This window comes from Lepidochelys kempii, chromosome 4 (assembly GCF_965140285.1).
Source record: "Lepidochelys kempii isolate rLepKem1 chromosome 4, rLepKem1.hap1, whole genome shotgun sequence".
NCBI lineage: Eukaryota > Metazoa > Chordata > Testudines > Cheloniidae > Lepidochelys > Lepidochelys kempii.
The window spans coordinates 84,093,978-84,109,814 of record NC_136383.1 but is presented as its reverse complement, the minus strand read 5'-3'; the positions used below and the strand labels follow the sequence as shown (position 1 = coordinate 84,109,814).

Below are 15,837 nucleotides of genomic sequence, written 5' to 3'. Positions count from 1 at the left end.
TTTAAATGTTTCTTGCAGTTTTAATGAAGTAAGAAGTATTTTAATGTACATAATTAATATAAATTTTTATTTATAAATTGCAAGTTACTTTTTCTTATGAAATTTTGCAGTAAAATATTTGAAATATTTCCCAAGTTTTTAATTAATATCTCAAAAACGCTTTAATATAGATATGTCAATGAAATTTGGTAAGTGCCGTAGCGTTAGTACGTGCTATCGCTGTTCTACAACATTAATTGTTGGGAAGTAACGAGGCTACATGTTACAAGGTTGAAAATAAACTTTAATGGGAAAGCGGATTCAAATTGCAAGCACAGTCCTTTTAGTAAAGAGAGCAAATTTTCAGAAATATGTTTTTGCTTCATCAGCCTGAATAGATAATACAAGGTAGAGCAAATAATGGGTTCTATCTTGTATAATGTTTCCAGCCTGATGAAGGAAAAACGTATTTCCAAAAATTTGCTGTCTTTACTAAAAGGACTGTGCTTGCAATTTGAATCCACTTTCCCATTAAAGTTTATTTCCAATGTTCTATCATACAACATCATTCAAATAAAATGATTTAAACTACAGGCGTCGTGAACTAGGGGGACTGGGCCAATTTTATTTAATATTTTTTAAATCTTTGACTATTTAACAGATACGACCCTGGAATACGATTTAATGCTAAAACATGCATTAAAATGGTACTCTTAATTTATTTTGTGTAATTAACCATTTTCGAGAAAACTGTTTAAAAATTTTAATCTGCTTAGATGCTTAGAATGATACAAACAATTTTACTTATTACTTATTTTTCAACTTTGAAACCATAAATTTTAAACGTAATAATAAATAATAACCAAAAATTCTTAACTTATTATGGAACATAATATTACCGCTCATAGCCAGGGGCAGTCGACGACAAGCCTTTCTTGAAATATGAAATAAAAATGACCAACCGCCATTTAGGACGCCTATGGTTTAAATAATTTTGGATGATGTAATATGGTAGCACATACTAATGCTTAGACACAGACATAATTTCATTACTTTATATTAAAGCGTTTTTGAGATATTAATCAGAAATTAACTTTTCGTCACCTCCTTGAAGGGACTGTAGCTCCCTTAGGAAGAATTTTAGGACACATGTTCACAGAAATGTTTTTTCTTAAAATGACCTAAGGATTCACCCCCAAAGTTGTGTTGGACATTTTCCAATCACTCTGGATATATCACAAAAATCACTCCTAATTTATGCAAAAATGTTTACTGTATATTTATATGCCTGCTGCACGCGACTTTTTCAGTAAATTTAAAATTACAAACAACGCTACCAAAAGACCGTTGAACAGATGACATATAAAATAAGTCCTCCAGAGTGATATGGAAGCATGTACAAATGAACAAATGTACCGGTAACGGGAGCCCGTGTGAGAAATGAGCTTAAGTGGTTAATATCTCTTGTGATATCTTCATATATCAATAAACAAAAACATTATTTTTTTTTGCAATATACCTGTTTGTGATACCTTAAATGTTGCGTCTTGCGTCACATTTTTCCGTAATTGCAGCACTCAGCACGTCTCATTGATCAACCCTTACAAAAGGAGTATCAACACATACTAATCTAACTAATCTACACGAGTACATACTTGCCTAACCTTGGTACAAGGGTGGGAGCAGTCTGCAGTGTTGCCGGATGTCTGATAATTATCTGATTCTTTAATAAAACATATCTCCAAAAACTTCGTAATTTTGTATCTGTACATTAAATCTTGATTTCGGCCGAAGTGAGGATAACTGTGACATATTACGTAAAGTGGTAAAGTAAATGTTAATGCCCTTCAATGAGGAGATATATTCCTCCTTCTGAATGCTGGTGTATTCCTTCTCAATGGTATTGCACAAAGATCCCTTCACCCAGGAGTGAGAGTGAGTTTTGGAAGTTGGTAGCTGAACCCCCTATATTACATTCCATAGGGACAAGGAAGTGCTGATACCTCACCTGACATTCATTCCTAAGGGGGTCTCAGAATTTCATCTAAATCAGTCGACCAGCCTGCCAGTTTTCTTCCTGAAGCCACATTTGGCACAGGAAGTAAAGAAATTACACACACTACATATGCCCAGGATGCTGCTTTATTACATTGCCAAAAACCATCATCCCATCTGTTTATAGCCACATCCAGGCATTCTAAAGGTCAAGCCTTCTTGCAGAGGATACCAAAATTGATATCACAGTGTCTCTTGCCAACTTACCAGCTGGTTGCTGAGTCTTGCTGCTTGAACTCTGCTGTACCTTTCCCATTCAACAACATCCTCTGCCTCCTTCAGAAATGTGCCAATTTCTGAGAGCTGCCAGGCAACAACATGGAGTAATCCACTGACCTTTATCAAGCATTATGCACTGGACTTAGTGGGTAAAGCCAGGGGTGCTGGAACTGGAGAAGCCAGAGGGGCCATGCTCACCCACTTTTAAACATGGGTGTAGTTTCGGGCAGGGGGCTGCATTGCCCCCCAAGCTGTAAGCCTTGGGCAGGCGTGGAGCGGTGATAAGGTGATCAGCTTTCACACCGTGAAGCACAGCTCCTGCCATCAGTACCAACCTCTTCCCGGTGGGGTGAGCTAAGGTGGGCGTTAACCCCCTTCGCCACAAGGCCCAGCCCCTCTCTGTGGCCCCGCCCCTGTTGCATCTCTTCCCCAGGAGGCCCCACTCCCTGGCCAGGCTGGAATTTGGAGCTGGGTGTAAGAGCTGCCCAGGAAGCACAGGCCACTGTGGGGAGCCCTGGACCTCCACCTGCCCTGGGGAGGGGACACTGGCTATGGACTGCTCTTGGGCCCCCTGGCCCCCTGCCCATGGCAGGTGGAAGGTCTTAACACGGCCTAGCTCTGGCTTCCTGCCTGGCTCGGGGGCAAGGCCTCGGGGGGATGAGAGGAGCAGGGGGCAGGACCTCATGGCACTCCCACTTCTACCAGGGTTCTGACACTCCTGGGTAGAGCAGATGTCAAATTCAGGATACCAAACTACAACCAGTATTTAACTGATACACCTTGTTCCCACCATCCTGAGGGGATACAGCCTTCCAGTTACTTGTAGTGAGATCCACATTGACATGTTCTTGTAGAGAGAATGGCTATATACCCTACAGTAACTGGTTTTTGAGATCCCCACAACCTGCACTTTTCTGTTTTTGGAGTTCTCAGCAACAAGGACTTTGAATTGTGAGGGAATGGAGGGAGGCTTGGAGCTGCTCCACCTTTAATGTCCAGGCACAGGAGCATGAGGAGGACAGGGCAGGTGCATGGCACCAACGGACATTGCTATTCAAAACAATCCAATCTCGTGCACGCAAACCTGCAGTGTGATCTGACCACAACATCTTGAAGAAGCACAGTTACTATATGGTAAATGAACATTTTTATTGTGTTTTTTAAATCTTCTTTAGATAATTACAAGGTTAAATTCTTTGGTCATATTCCAGAATTAATTACTTTTTGGGATGCTGTTGATAGAAGAAGGGAGAGAAACAAGCCTTCCAAAAATTGACATTAAACCGCTTTCACTAAAGAGAACTCTAAAAGCAAATTCCATGTGGTATGAATCTAATCATGCATTGCTCTGGCTCCATCAAAATAGTTTTTATAAAAGAGTTCTATTTGGAATCTGAAAATACAAAATCCTTAGGTATATTGGTGCTGCTCCTTCTCCTAATTATGTCATTGGTAAAGCAGCTTACAGGTTGTATGATATGGTAGTAGCTGTCCGCTTTGGTTCTGTTGTAGGGAAGGTTGAGGGCAAGCCATCAATAATAAAATTATGTTATTTGTTCTTGTTTTACCATATGTTAAGTTTTAAATATGATGAAAATTTTCTGAAAAGAGTGTGTAAGCTGAAAACAAAAGTGGGGTAAGTTTGCTATCTCTTCTGTTTTATTGAGAAATCACTGTAATTCTGTTTACTTTCATGGAACAGGATACATGCATGAATGTGATCGTGTCTTGTAAGGAGGTATGTTGAGTCACATTCAGACAATTCATATTTCTTTAACCATCTTTCTCCTTGTCTTTAGATACCCAACCGCCTGTAGTATCTTTTGTGTGTCACCACAGAATCTTTCTAAAGTGTTTTTATTAGCTTGCAGACTCTCATCTTCGAGTTTTTTTTAAACTGTAATCACAATCAGTTGTCATATAGTATATTTTACATTTCCAGTCAGTCAGCTAAGTCAGAAAGTAAACGGAGTCTAACAAAGCAATGAAAAGAGGTGGTAGGGAGACATTTCTGTATAAACTATTTATTGCTAATGACCCACAATTTTGTTTAAATGCAAAATTTATTATCCATCAGTAAAGTGACTTTTGGAAGGTTAAATTGTGACTGTTTGTTTATATTATACCTTCTATGTTTTTTAATGACCTATTTTATATTTCCAGTTCCTCATCCAAAATGATACCCTGTGGACCAGTTCTGTCATTTGTTCGGTGTCTGTTGCGAAGAAAAATTGTCTCTGTGGACAGTCTTGAAGATTCCAAGTTATGCCGATGTTTATCCACTGTGGACCTTATAGCTCTGGGAGTGGGAAGCACTCTTGGTGCTGGTGTTTACGTACTTGCTGGAGAAGTCGCAAAAGCAGATTCTGGACCTAGTATTGTTATTTCTTTCCTCATTGCTGCCTTGGCATCTGTGATGGCAGGTCTTTGCTATGCTGAGTTTGGTGCTCGTGTTCCCAAGACTGGTTCTGCATATTTGTATACTTACGTAACTGTTGGTGAACTGTGGGCTTTTATCACTGGCTGGAATCTCATTTTATCATACGTTATAGGTAAGTTTGGTAGACCAGTGTAAAACTGACGGGGTGACTGGGAAAACTAAAACTAAAATTTAGGTTTGGGCTCTTTCTTTCTTTTTTCTTAACTGCTACTACTTCAGACACACCCTGGTATCTGATAGTCAAGCTGGGTTATTTCCCTCTCATGCATCATCCCCTGTAATAAAGTTTCTTCAAGCCAAAATAGGTACTTTGTGATGTCTTTGCAAATCCGTTCTCTTCAACAGCTTAAGTAAGTGTACCTAATTGGAAAATAGTGGCAAACAATTCTGTTGATGATGCAAAAGAAGAAATAGAATCTAATTCAGTTCTCATTGCTGTGTTGGCTCTGCAGTGCTAGTTGGAGTAAAAGCAGTAAGTGTAAATGTCTCTGGATACAAACAGGAAGTAGATCTAGGGACGGTGCCATCAGTGTAGAACTACACTTGAAAACAAATCATGAAATATAAGTATCAATTGATGTAACTCCATCAACGATGTAGTGTCCTGCAGACATACCAGCTTTGGGCTGATAGCCCACTGTATGTGAATCTAGCTGGAACTAGGAAATGTCAGTGTTTGGATGGGAGAGATTCAGAGAGACACCTTGGTAAGTCAGGAAGAAGGGAAGAAGTGATATTTGTGACTCAAGTATCATGCTTCCTTCCAGAACAAAGTGATCGTGCAACTGCACAGCGTCAATTAAGAGTCAATTAAGTTAATGATGTACTGTGTGGGTGCACATATCCACATGTGCAGGTTCAATTGCAAGACCATGGCTTATGTCACAACTCACCCAGTACATCCAAGTATTGTATTAGGGGACACTCTGCTGATGGGGATGTTGCTTTTTGAGATTGATAGAAAAATGTGGTCTTGATTGCTTGTGGTTTTGTAGCGTTTTTTCAAGGGTTGGGGATTAACCTTTGCATGCTGGGTAAATTCAAACTCCGGCAATTTCATTCTGCCTAATTAAACTTCTGTAATTCCAGCTCGAAAAACTATTCTTCACCTCCTGTCCTAAACTGTTGTGTGGTATTACTGTGCATTGCTAAAGACATATCGTGTTTCACCTTATAAGTGGCTGCACTCTAGCAAGGAGGGAAGTTAATTTTATATCAGTTGAAATTTGCAGAATGTTTTGGGATTAAATAAAAATATAATATAATGAACTAATATAATGAAAAGTACTCTAAATGAAAAATTATTATTGATTATTATGCTATCAAAGTTAGCTATTATAGAAGAGTTTACTTGAACTTTTCTAATGCAGTAAATTGGGATATGGTTACTGTAGCTTAATATATTATACTATAATTTTGTAGATATGAATTGCTATAATAAAATCTATGGAGAAAAAGCCCACTTGTTTAACAATAATTGTATCTTTCTAAATACAAATAGCAACATGTTCTTTCTATAGTACTAACTGTTGTATGATCGTGTTTGTACAAAATCCTATTTTTTGGGGGGTATTTTATGAAGGTACATCCAGTGTTGCAAGAGCGTGGAGTGGCACCTTTGATGAACTTCTTGGAAAACAAATTGGTCAGTTTTTCAGAACCTACTTCAGAATGGATTTTTCTGGTCTAGCAGAGTATCCAGACTTTTTTGCAGTATGTCTGATATTGCTTCTGGCAGGTAAGAAATAGAAATCTCTTTATGTTAGGAATGTCATGGTGACTAATAATAGAGAATGTATTGGAGGCAGGGAACAGATTTTGCGACTATCTTTATACAAGCAATAAAAAAGGATGAATTATAGTTCTAATGTTTTCTCTTATCAAGATACTGTTTATATTTTAGAGAAATATAAATGCATAGAGAGCATTGATATAGTGGCTCTATAAATCAGAAGCAAATATATACACACATTTTTTTAACTTCATCTAAGTCATGAGGTAATCAGCTATGAGAGCTTTTGTGTAAAATCCATAATGTAGAAAGGACAATAAAAGAATAGTTAGACAGCATTTGTATTTTTTCTTTTTGGTTGCTCTAAAGGCAGTGGATATTTTCAGCAATATCACAATCTTAAACTTTGTGATTCAGTGTTATAATGTACTGCCCACAAACCAAGCATTGTTTCTTGGTGGATATTTGACTTAACTTTTCATTTAATCCTTTCCTCACAAGCTATTTCCTTAGTACAACTTAACTTTTTCCCACTTCCAGTCTTCAAAAGAATTATACAGGCTAGAATTTGTGTCAGCTAACAGGCAACTCCAAGACACAAGCACAGTCCATCCATCCATCCAATGTGAACCTTCAGCACTCTGAGCGTGCAGAATGGATAGGTTGTTTCTGCATGCTGTTCGGTTACTACTTTATTTTCCGATACTCCTTGATAACAGTGAGCTTTGGTAAAATTAACTGGATTTTTGCTTTTGACAACAATAAATAATTTTATTTCGATTACATCTTTACTAATGCATCACTTTACAATAGGAAATCCCAGCCACTGGCACCAGACAACTAAACTATTAACCATAGTTTGTTTCCATGGGGATCTGGTTCCCTCAGAAATGAAAATAAACACGGCTAGTTTTTACATTCAGAGTGGCTGTTCTGCATAAGTAAAAGTCACTCATGTTTTGGTGATGCAGAATATGAAACAGTATGCATATTTAGAATGGTAGTATTTGTTATTATTTATTTGCATCAAAAGAATGCTAGATACTTGATAGATAGATGACTCAGCCCATGCCCTGAAGAGTTACCAGTCGAAATAGATACCTGACCCAACCAATCAACTAAGAGCTTGTCTCCACAGGAAAATTAGACTATAAATTGGTTATAAAGTTATAAAATTGCTATAATCCCCAGTGAGGACACTTTTATTCTCAGACTAGAATAAGAGTGTCTGCACAGGGTGGCATGACTGGTGAAACTTTCTCATGTAGACCAGGCCTAAAAAAATAAGAATAATGTAGAGGGAAGAGAGGATAAAGGTTACAGTAATGTCAGGATTTTGCTTATGTGGGTAAACATGCATTTTTGATGCATTAATGCGCTCTGTTTTATTCATTATTTACTTTTAATAAAAGATGGCAGAAGATAACATTTTCAAAAGTGCCTACGTCCTGTTTTCAACAGAGACTTAGGCACTTAGAAGCTTAAGTCTCACTGAGCTTTGTCTCCTAAATCAATTAAGTATTTTTGGAAATTTTACCCAGAAGTTTGTGAGGTTGTTGACAAAAGTGAACAGCAGCATATTTGCCTCTGCCATAAGCAAGCAGCAAAAAATGAAGCAGAGCTCTGAGAAAAGGATAGTTTCACTTTGGAAACTAATTGGGGCTAATTTTCAAGCAGCAATAATTTTGAGTGCACAATCCTATGAGTCTTGTAAATGTTTTTTCTTTGATTGTGAATTACTAACATTATCAGCAGTTATTGGAATTGCAGCATTATGGAGTCAGACTGCAATGGAGGTAATAGGATGACAATCATTGTCTGAATATCATTAAGTGTCATTTAGCCATTTATTGGCACATTTACTATTTAGATCACCTGGCCCTAAGAAATTCCCCCTTTTCTTTGTATATACATTTTATAGGAGTAATTTTCTTTGCAAATTTAAAATGAAATTTGGTCATTAGGAAGAAAACAGAGGTTTGGTCTGACAATGAAGCTGAGGAAATAAATAAAGATGAGTATTTACAGAACACTAAATCATAAGGTTATTTCTTCCCACTCAACTACCGGTACCTCTTGTTGCCAGTTGTGTACAGTGAATTTCTGTAGATTTAACAAGCTAATAACCTATTTTTAAAATTATATGCATCTCTTTTTGTTTCAAATTAGTTGTTACAATTGGTACAGTCTCATGAAAATTCTTTTCCAGTTGAATTTCTGTTAGGGAATAGCCAAGAACTTCATTTAGACACTGAAGCCCACTTAGCATGCTCAAAATCCCCCTATCAGATTTCATTCTTTTGAGCTATGTTATATTCGGGTGATTGAATTGGTTCAAAAGACATGCAGGCTGCTGCTGAGAAGAGAACTGCTAGAGAATGCTTAGGCAGTACTCTGTGGCCACTAGCAAAAGGGCTACTTTTCCCTTCTGAGCAGACACTAGCCATCCTGGCTGCTGCTCTACGGAATGGAAATCAGACAGTTGCATTTACAGTTCAGTTTTTATTCTCTTACTATGACATTGCCAAAGGAGTATGGCCTGGAGGAAAGATTACAGTTTGGGTCCTGGAAGAGGAAGAAGATGATGAAGAAGAAGGGGCAGGGGAAAAGGGAGGGGGAAAAAAAGACAACCATATTAAAAAAAAATCTAACGAGAAGTCTGGAGTAATAATTCCAGACCTTTAACCCTGGTAGATAAAATATTATCTGCCTTTTTATTTATCCAGAGTAACAGGAAAAAGCAAAATCACATTGTTTGTAACAGCTAAAAATGTCGAGAATACCAATTTTATGTTTACACAGTTTGTGACAGTATTGGATAGCTTCCTCCTTCCTTCCATCTTCTAGGAATTGTTCATCTAGTGAACGTTAGTAGTGAGAATCAGGGCTGTCTTGTGGTCAAAAAACTCTCAAAAAGACAAGAAATTTGGGCTCCCTTTTAATACATGTACAGTTCCAGCTGCTGGCAGTTGGCTGTCCCAGATTTGATGGCTCTGGTAGGGAAAAATTTCTAGAATCCATTTTTTTTAATTGGTCATTTTAGCATCTTAGGGAGTGCAGTGGAAATCAATCAGTACAACTGATTGAGCCTGAAATGGGGAAGACAAGAGAGTGTGAGAAATGGAAAGAGAAGAAACTTAATTAGTAGCAATAATAATCCTAACTTGGATGATGGCCATCTACTGCAGAGAAAGACAAATTCTGGAAAAGTCTTTAATTTGAGAGAGTTTCAAAGATGAAAAGAATGATGCCTGGATTTTTTGTTTTATTTTTTTAATTTTTCCACTTATCTATATTTTCTTCTGTTGTCTTACCATTCTTTATCTGAAGTGGGCCTCCCCAGTTGTTGTCAATCAATCAGAAAGCATTGCTTCTTAAATTTAGGTAGTAGCTGCCAGACCATTGTTTTTCTTTCTGTCTAGTCCCCTTTTCATTTGTGTTCTCTCTCTGTGTTTTCTGTTCTTCCAAACCCTGTTGTCATTCTCCTTGTTTAAGACATCACTTCTCTCCTTCCCTTTCCCTCTCCATTCGTTTCCTCTTCTGCCCTCAAGTCACTTTCCCCAGTACAGCTGAACCAGCCATAAAATAACTTTGCAGATCTCTGCCAGTGAGAGAGGAGGAGGAAGAGTCGAATCGGGGGTGTCCTGCAGTTTGGGTAGTGCCAGACACAGCTCACTGGTTTCAGTGCTAAGCAAAGCTACAGCACTGGGAGTGTCAAAGTGACAGGTGTTTCATGGAGAATATCACACTCTACTTTATAGCACACTAGACAATTGCCCAGGTCTCCTATCGGTGAGAATGGCCTTCAGTGGGAGCAGGAGAAGTTTGTGAAGATCCCCACTCACACATTTTTATTTTTATTGTCCAAATGAATAGTCCATGGAAACCTGTTCCTTCATGTTTTCTTTCTACAGATGGAGATTCATTTTTAAGACATTTTGCATGCTGGATTTCATATCATTTTAGGTCCATTGAGAAACTCCTTTCTAGGAGGGTTGGGGTAAGAGGGAGATTTAAAGGTCTACAAAACAATTTACTTCTTCTGCCAATAAAAATACCACCAACAAAGAAAACTTGAGTAGCTCTTATGATAGTTCCATAGTTTCTGAGAATGTGTCTTATGTTGCATTAACAGAATCAGAAATTTTATTTAGACATTATCTTGATAGGCTTAAAATTTTCAGAATTAATCTCTAAATAATGAGGGGAAGCATATAGGTGTGGCATTATTGGAAATACTTTTTTTCACAGAGAAATGGTGTGAGATTTTTCTACTGTATTTCATGTTTCCCCATCCCAATTTGTCATCTTGTATTCTGCTAAACTACAGACCAGGCTTCAACTGTCTCCCGTCTAACTTCACAGCAGGGGCTCCCTTGGAAAATGTTCAGATTGTGCAAATAAAGTAGTCTGCTATGTAGAAATACATTTATTTTATATCCTGATTTGCACAAGAATACAAAAGATCAAGAAACTCTCTAAATCAAAGTTGTTTAGGAGCTAAATAGATGCTTGTCCTTTAATTATTTTAATAATCTGTATCAGTAGTTTTCAGCCTGTGGTCCATGGATACCTGGGGGTCTGCAGACTATGTCTAAGATTTCCAAAGGAGTCCGCACCTCCATTCAAAATGTTTTAGGGGTCCACAAATGAAAAAAAGGTTGAAAACCACTATTATTCTAGACCCATTATTCTAGGAATTAGGGACAGCTTTGGGATGTGCATTGATAACATTAGATTAGAACTGGTCAAAACATGGAAGAAAAAACATGCATTTAAAACGTTTGACTTTTTTAAATCAAAAATTCTAAATTTAATTTTTTTTTACTATTCTACATGAGAATCTAAAAGTCAGCATGGTGCCAGTTCCTGAACCATGTGTACTGTAGACAGAGAATTCAAATAATTACGGACAGAGAGAATGCCTCTCTTTTTTGCTAACTCACACACATGCTAGCAAGACTATATCCTACACTTTCATGGAAGAAGAATTAAATCTGATAAGTGTGTTTCGTGTGTGTGTGTGTGTAAAAGCAAATGTAATTTTTAATAGACTGTCTGATCATTTCAAGAGTTTAATCATGAATGTGCATTTTTGAATTCAGGAGTTTACTAATGTTTATGTTAGTTTTATTAAGCCTAGAAGTTCCTTTATCCCAAATAGAAGTATGGACTGGGGGCACAGGAACGAAGTAAGCTACACTTCCCATATATATTTTTTGCCTGCTGGATTAGAAATGGAATTAATGTCAGTCAAGAAGACAGTCATCAGCCTTTGGAGAGAGAGAGGATTAAAAATAGTCTCCATTTTACAGTTTTTATACAGTGTCTATCATAGTATTGAAGTGCTCATTAACCTAGTACTAACACCTAAAAGCTATAGATCTAGTATCATTAACTAAATACTAAAATTAGTAACGTTAGCATGTATACATTATTAAAGATGCTATTTTACTTCCTAAAGGAGATGTTAATTCTTTAAAATCCCCTCTTGTATTTCATAGGTCTTCTGTCTTTTGGAGTAAAAGAATCTGCATGGGTGAATAAGATCTTCACTGCTGTTAACATCTTGGTTCTCCTCTTTGTTATGATTTCTGGTTTTGTGAAAGGAGAAGCTGACAACTGGAAAATAAGTGAAGAATCTCTCATAAACCTCACAGCACAGACAGGGTAATTGTTTTTTTTCCTTTTCATCTGTCAATTTTCTTCCATTTTTCTTGTTCATACTTTAAGCAGCCTCTGATGACAGCTCCTGGTGTACATGCATCTCTGGTAGCCTATGCATTGTAGCAACAGGTTTAGATTTACTGTTTTGTTGGGAAATGTAGACTTGTGTCCTGAAACAGAATTAAATTTTATACTAATTACTTTTTTGCCTTTTAGTAATCTCAGGTTTAGCCACCTGGGAAGCTATCAGTGTATATTTCTAAAGATAGCTATTTAACTGCAGTACAGGATGTGATTAACAAAAAGATATTGGACCTGATCCTGTGCCATTAAAGTTAGTGGGTGTTTTGCCATTAGTTCCAATGAGAGCAGGACCAGGATTTGTAGTGTTTGTTTGATAATCCAGTTTTTTCTGTTGTTAATGAATTTTTGGTGATAGAAGATCTTTATCTCAAACATCATACAAAGGTATTTTGTACTGAGAGCTTTGTAAAAAGATCCTTATCTTGAGACTACTCTGCATTTTAAAAGTGTTCATGTAGAGTTACTGGTGATAAAAAACTATTAGATTTCTTCTATCGCAAATTAAAAATGCCTTTTTTCTGTTGTATTTCAATTTTCTATAGAAATTATTCTTCCTATAAGAACGTGACAAGCATGTTTGGGGCCGGTGGTTTTATGCCATATGGTTTTACAGGAACATTGGCTGGTGCTGCAACATGTTTTTATGCCTTTGTGGGATTTGATTGCATTGCAACAACTGGTAAGATGGGGTTTCTCTCTCTCTCTCTGTGTATATATATATATATATATATATATTTGAAGTAAAAAGTTAGTGGTCAAACTGTGTAATTATATATATACTAGTCTTCTTCCCTGTCTGCCTCTGTATCGGTCTGTCTATCTCTGCTCTTAAACTCTATCACCATGTCTAGAAAGAGACTGAGATCACGCCTGAATGTGGCTTTCTCATTCCACAGAAAAACAAAATTACAGTGTGAATAAATTTCTCTTTGCCTGCAGTTAGCTACAATGGCAATGGCAGAATGTGGGAACTGATCAGCACAAGCTCTTTCTGCTAAGCCCATATGGCAGGCATCTTGCCTTTTTTTTTTTAAACATTCTTCATTGTAGCTTTAGAAAAAACAAACTCAGAGGCCGCATATTCCTTAGAACTTCTTTTAGACTAATGTGCAATTAATACTTATGAAGCTCAACACAGTAAAAGATCAACAACTTACTTATCCTCGGGGAAGGTAGGGTACAGGCAGTTCGCAGAGAACATAAGAACAGCCATACTGTGTCAGACCAATGGTCCATCTCGCCATGAACAGAACAGGTAATCATCAAGTGATCAATCTCCTGTTGCCCATTCCCAGCTTCTAGCAAACAGAGGCTAGGGACATTTCAGAGCAACTTTCCAAAGACTAATTGTATTGATAAGTGGAAAATTATAGATTTTGGCCTCTCTAAAGTAAAATATAAATTTTATTTATATATATGACATAGATGCAATTATAGATAGATAGATAGATACAATTCCGTATATAATGTCATTTTGCTTAACTTAATTTTTTGTGCTATGTCTGGCCACAAAGTCCTGGGTTACATACTGTATCATTGATTTTACTCTATATGGAATATTAAAGCTATTATTCTTAATATTTAGACTGCAAAACTTACCTTTTTCTGTGTGTTAATGCACATTAAAGTAGAAGATGCAAACATTTTCCTAGATGAGTAAGAATGTTTGTTTTTCCTCCTTAGGGGAAGAAGTCAGGAATCCTCAGAAAGCTATACCCATTGGAATTGTGACTTCCCTGCTTGTCTGTTTTATGGCCTATTTTGGTGTTTCGGCAGCTTTGACTCTTATGATGCCATACTATCTTCTAGATGAGAAAAGTCCTCTTCCTGTAGCCTTTGAATATGTTGGATGGGGTCCTGCAAAGTATGTTGTAGCAGTGGGATCACTTTGTGCTTTGTCTACAAGGTAAAGAAGAAAAAACTACTAATTTTATTGGGAAATAAGATAATTTAAAAATACAATATATTTCAATGTATGGTCACACTTTTTATATTGAGGGTACATTTTCTTAAGGTTTAACATTTAATAAATATTATAAGCATGTTACTACATGAGTAGTAAGTGATTGTAAGTCATAATTGTAAACAACCTGTTGGACTCTGTAACAATTGATGAAAACATCTATCAATAATTAAGCATTGGCAAACCTTAAATGTAATCTTAATATAAAGTGTGACCAAATATATTATTTTAGTTGGAAGAGTTGACTAGATTGTGAGATGTATTAATTTTTACAGTACATGCATCTTCCTATATATTATAGCCCACATGTAACGTGGTATAAGAACCTATTAGAATAGAGTAGTCTTCATACTTACATTTAGGAACAGACTTAATAGTCTCCTTTTCTGCTGACTGAGCTCATGTATGTTAGTAAAGTGGTTTAAATGGCCTCAAGAAGTGGGAGATGTATGAGTTCAACAGCTGGCCTAAAAAAGAAGCAGGCTTGCCTATTTAAGGAGTACTGTTGATGTCACTGAGATAGTCCATGAGTAGTCATGTATAGAAGATAAGCATAATGATTGTGGAAAATAATCAAGTGAAAGACTCTGGGGTGGGAGATTATAAAAAAGGAAAGAGCTCTAAATGACAAGCTAAAAGAATCTTAGGCCTGTGTATGTAAACTAAGTTGTGTTTGTACAGTTAGTTTTGGGATTATAATTTTCTATAGTAATGCCTGAAGTGGACTCTAGCAGTTTTATGATTTTTATAATATTTGTCTTCCATAAAATATAAAAGCAAATGTTTAAACTAGAGCAAAGAAACTAGAGCAAAGAAAGAAGTAACGGAGAAGAAAACTTTACATAGAAAGTAAAACCATTGATTACCAAATTATAACTATTGATCTCCTAATTTTTCTTCCAAAGTATTTTAAAGTTTTTAACACCCGAGTTTATTCTGGGAGAGGTAATATCTTACTTTAATGAAATATTAAATTATTTTTAAATTAATTTAATTTTAAAAAAACCTTTTACTTTTAATTCCTTTACTTGGCAGTGTTGTAGGCTGATATGTTGGGAGTATTGCTTTGATCCGAACGCTTACCTATTCCTGGGCCATGTCATTTGAGATTAAAATTTTTACAGTATTTATATATTTCCATTATTTACCAGAATGCAGTCTGAAGATGACAAGAAGCATAATTAACTTCTACACAGACACAACAATAAAAATATGTAGAGGTTTTGGTGATACCAGTATGGAAATATTACTAATTCTTCAAGTTCAGATTTCTTGGCCCTGATTCACGAAAGCATCTTTATTGGGCAAGGGCACTTAAGCACATGCTAACTTTAAGTAGGTACGTAAGTGGTTTCCTGAATCAGCACCAAAACCAGTTAAAGTATGAATGATTGGTAGTGTTGCACATGAATTTAATTTTAATGCTACTTTTCACAAGCAGTGCTAAAGTGGCTTAGCTTCTGTGGAACATAAAAGCTGCACACCCACTAAATATATGTAGGTGATGTATTCAGTTCTCTGTAGCAAGAAAGGCAACCTGGCTGTATAGTAAAACCTCAGTTTCAGCTTGCTAAGAAGTTATATGGCTGTTACAGAGGCTATACTGTGTGGGTTTTTTGTTTGTTTGTTTGGGCGGGGGGTTGTTAGTATGGTTATTTTGATGTGAAAGGAAGAAACCTGACAAATTTTAAATATTTT

The 15,837-nt window shown here is 36.6% G+C and overlaps 1 protein-coding gene across 2 annotated transcripts in view; it reads left to right on the top strand.

Annotated features, from left to right (window-relative positions):
- The window catches only part of SLC7A2 (solute carrier family 7 member 2), a 106,299-nt gene that overhangs the window by 70,605 nt on the left and 19,857 nt on the right, over positions 1 to 15,837 (top strand). For both annotated transcript variants that reach the window (XM_073341919.2, XM_073341918.2), the window contains exons 2-6: positions 4,417 to 4,805; positions 6,276 to 6,431; positions 11,930 to 12,095; positions 12,719 to 12,855; positions 13,860 to 14,082. In XM_073341919.2, coding sequence (XP_073198020.1) covers positions 4,430 to 4,805; positions 6,276 to 6,431; positions 11,930 to 12,095; positions 12,719 to 12,855; positions 13,860 to 14,082 — 1,058 coding nt within the window. In that variant the 5' untranslated portion in view covers positions 4,417 to 4,429. The remainder of the gene's footprint in view (positions 1 to 4,416; positions 4,806 to 6,275; positions 6,432 to 11,929; positions 12,096 to 12,718; positions 12,856 to 13,859; positions 14,083 to 15,837) is intronic.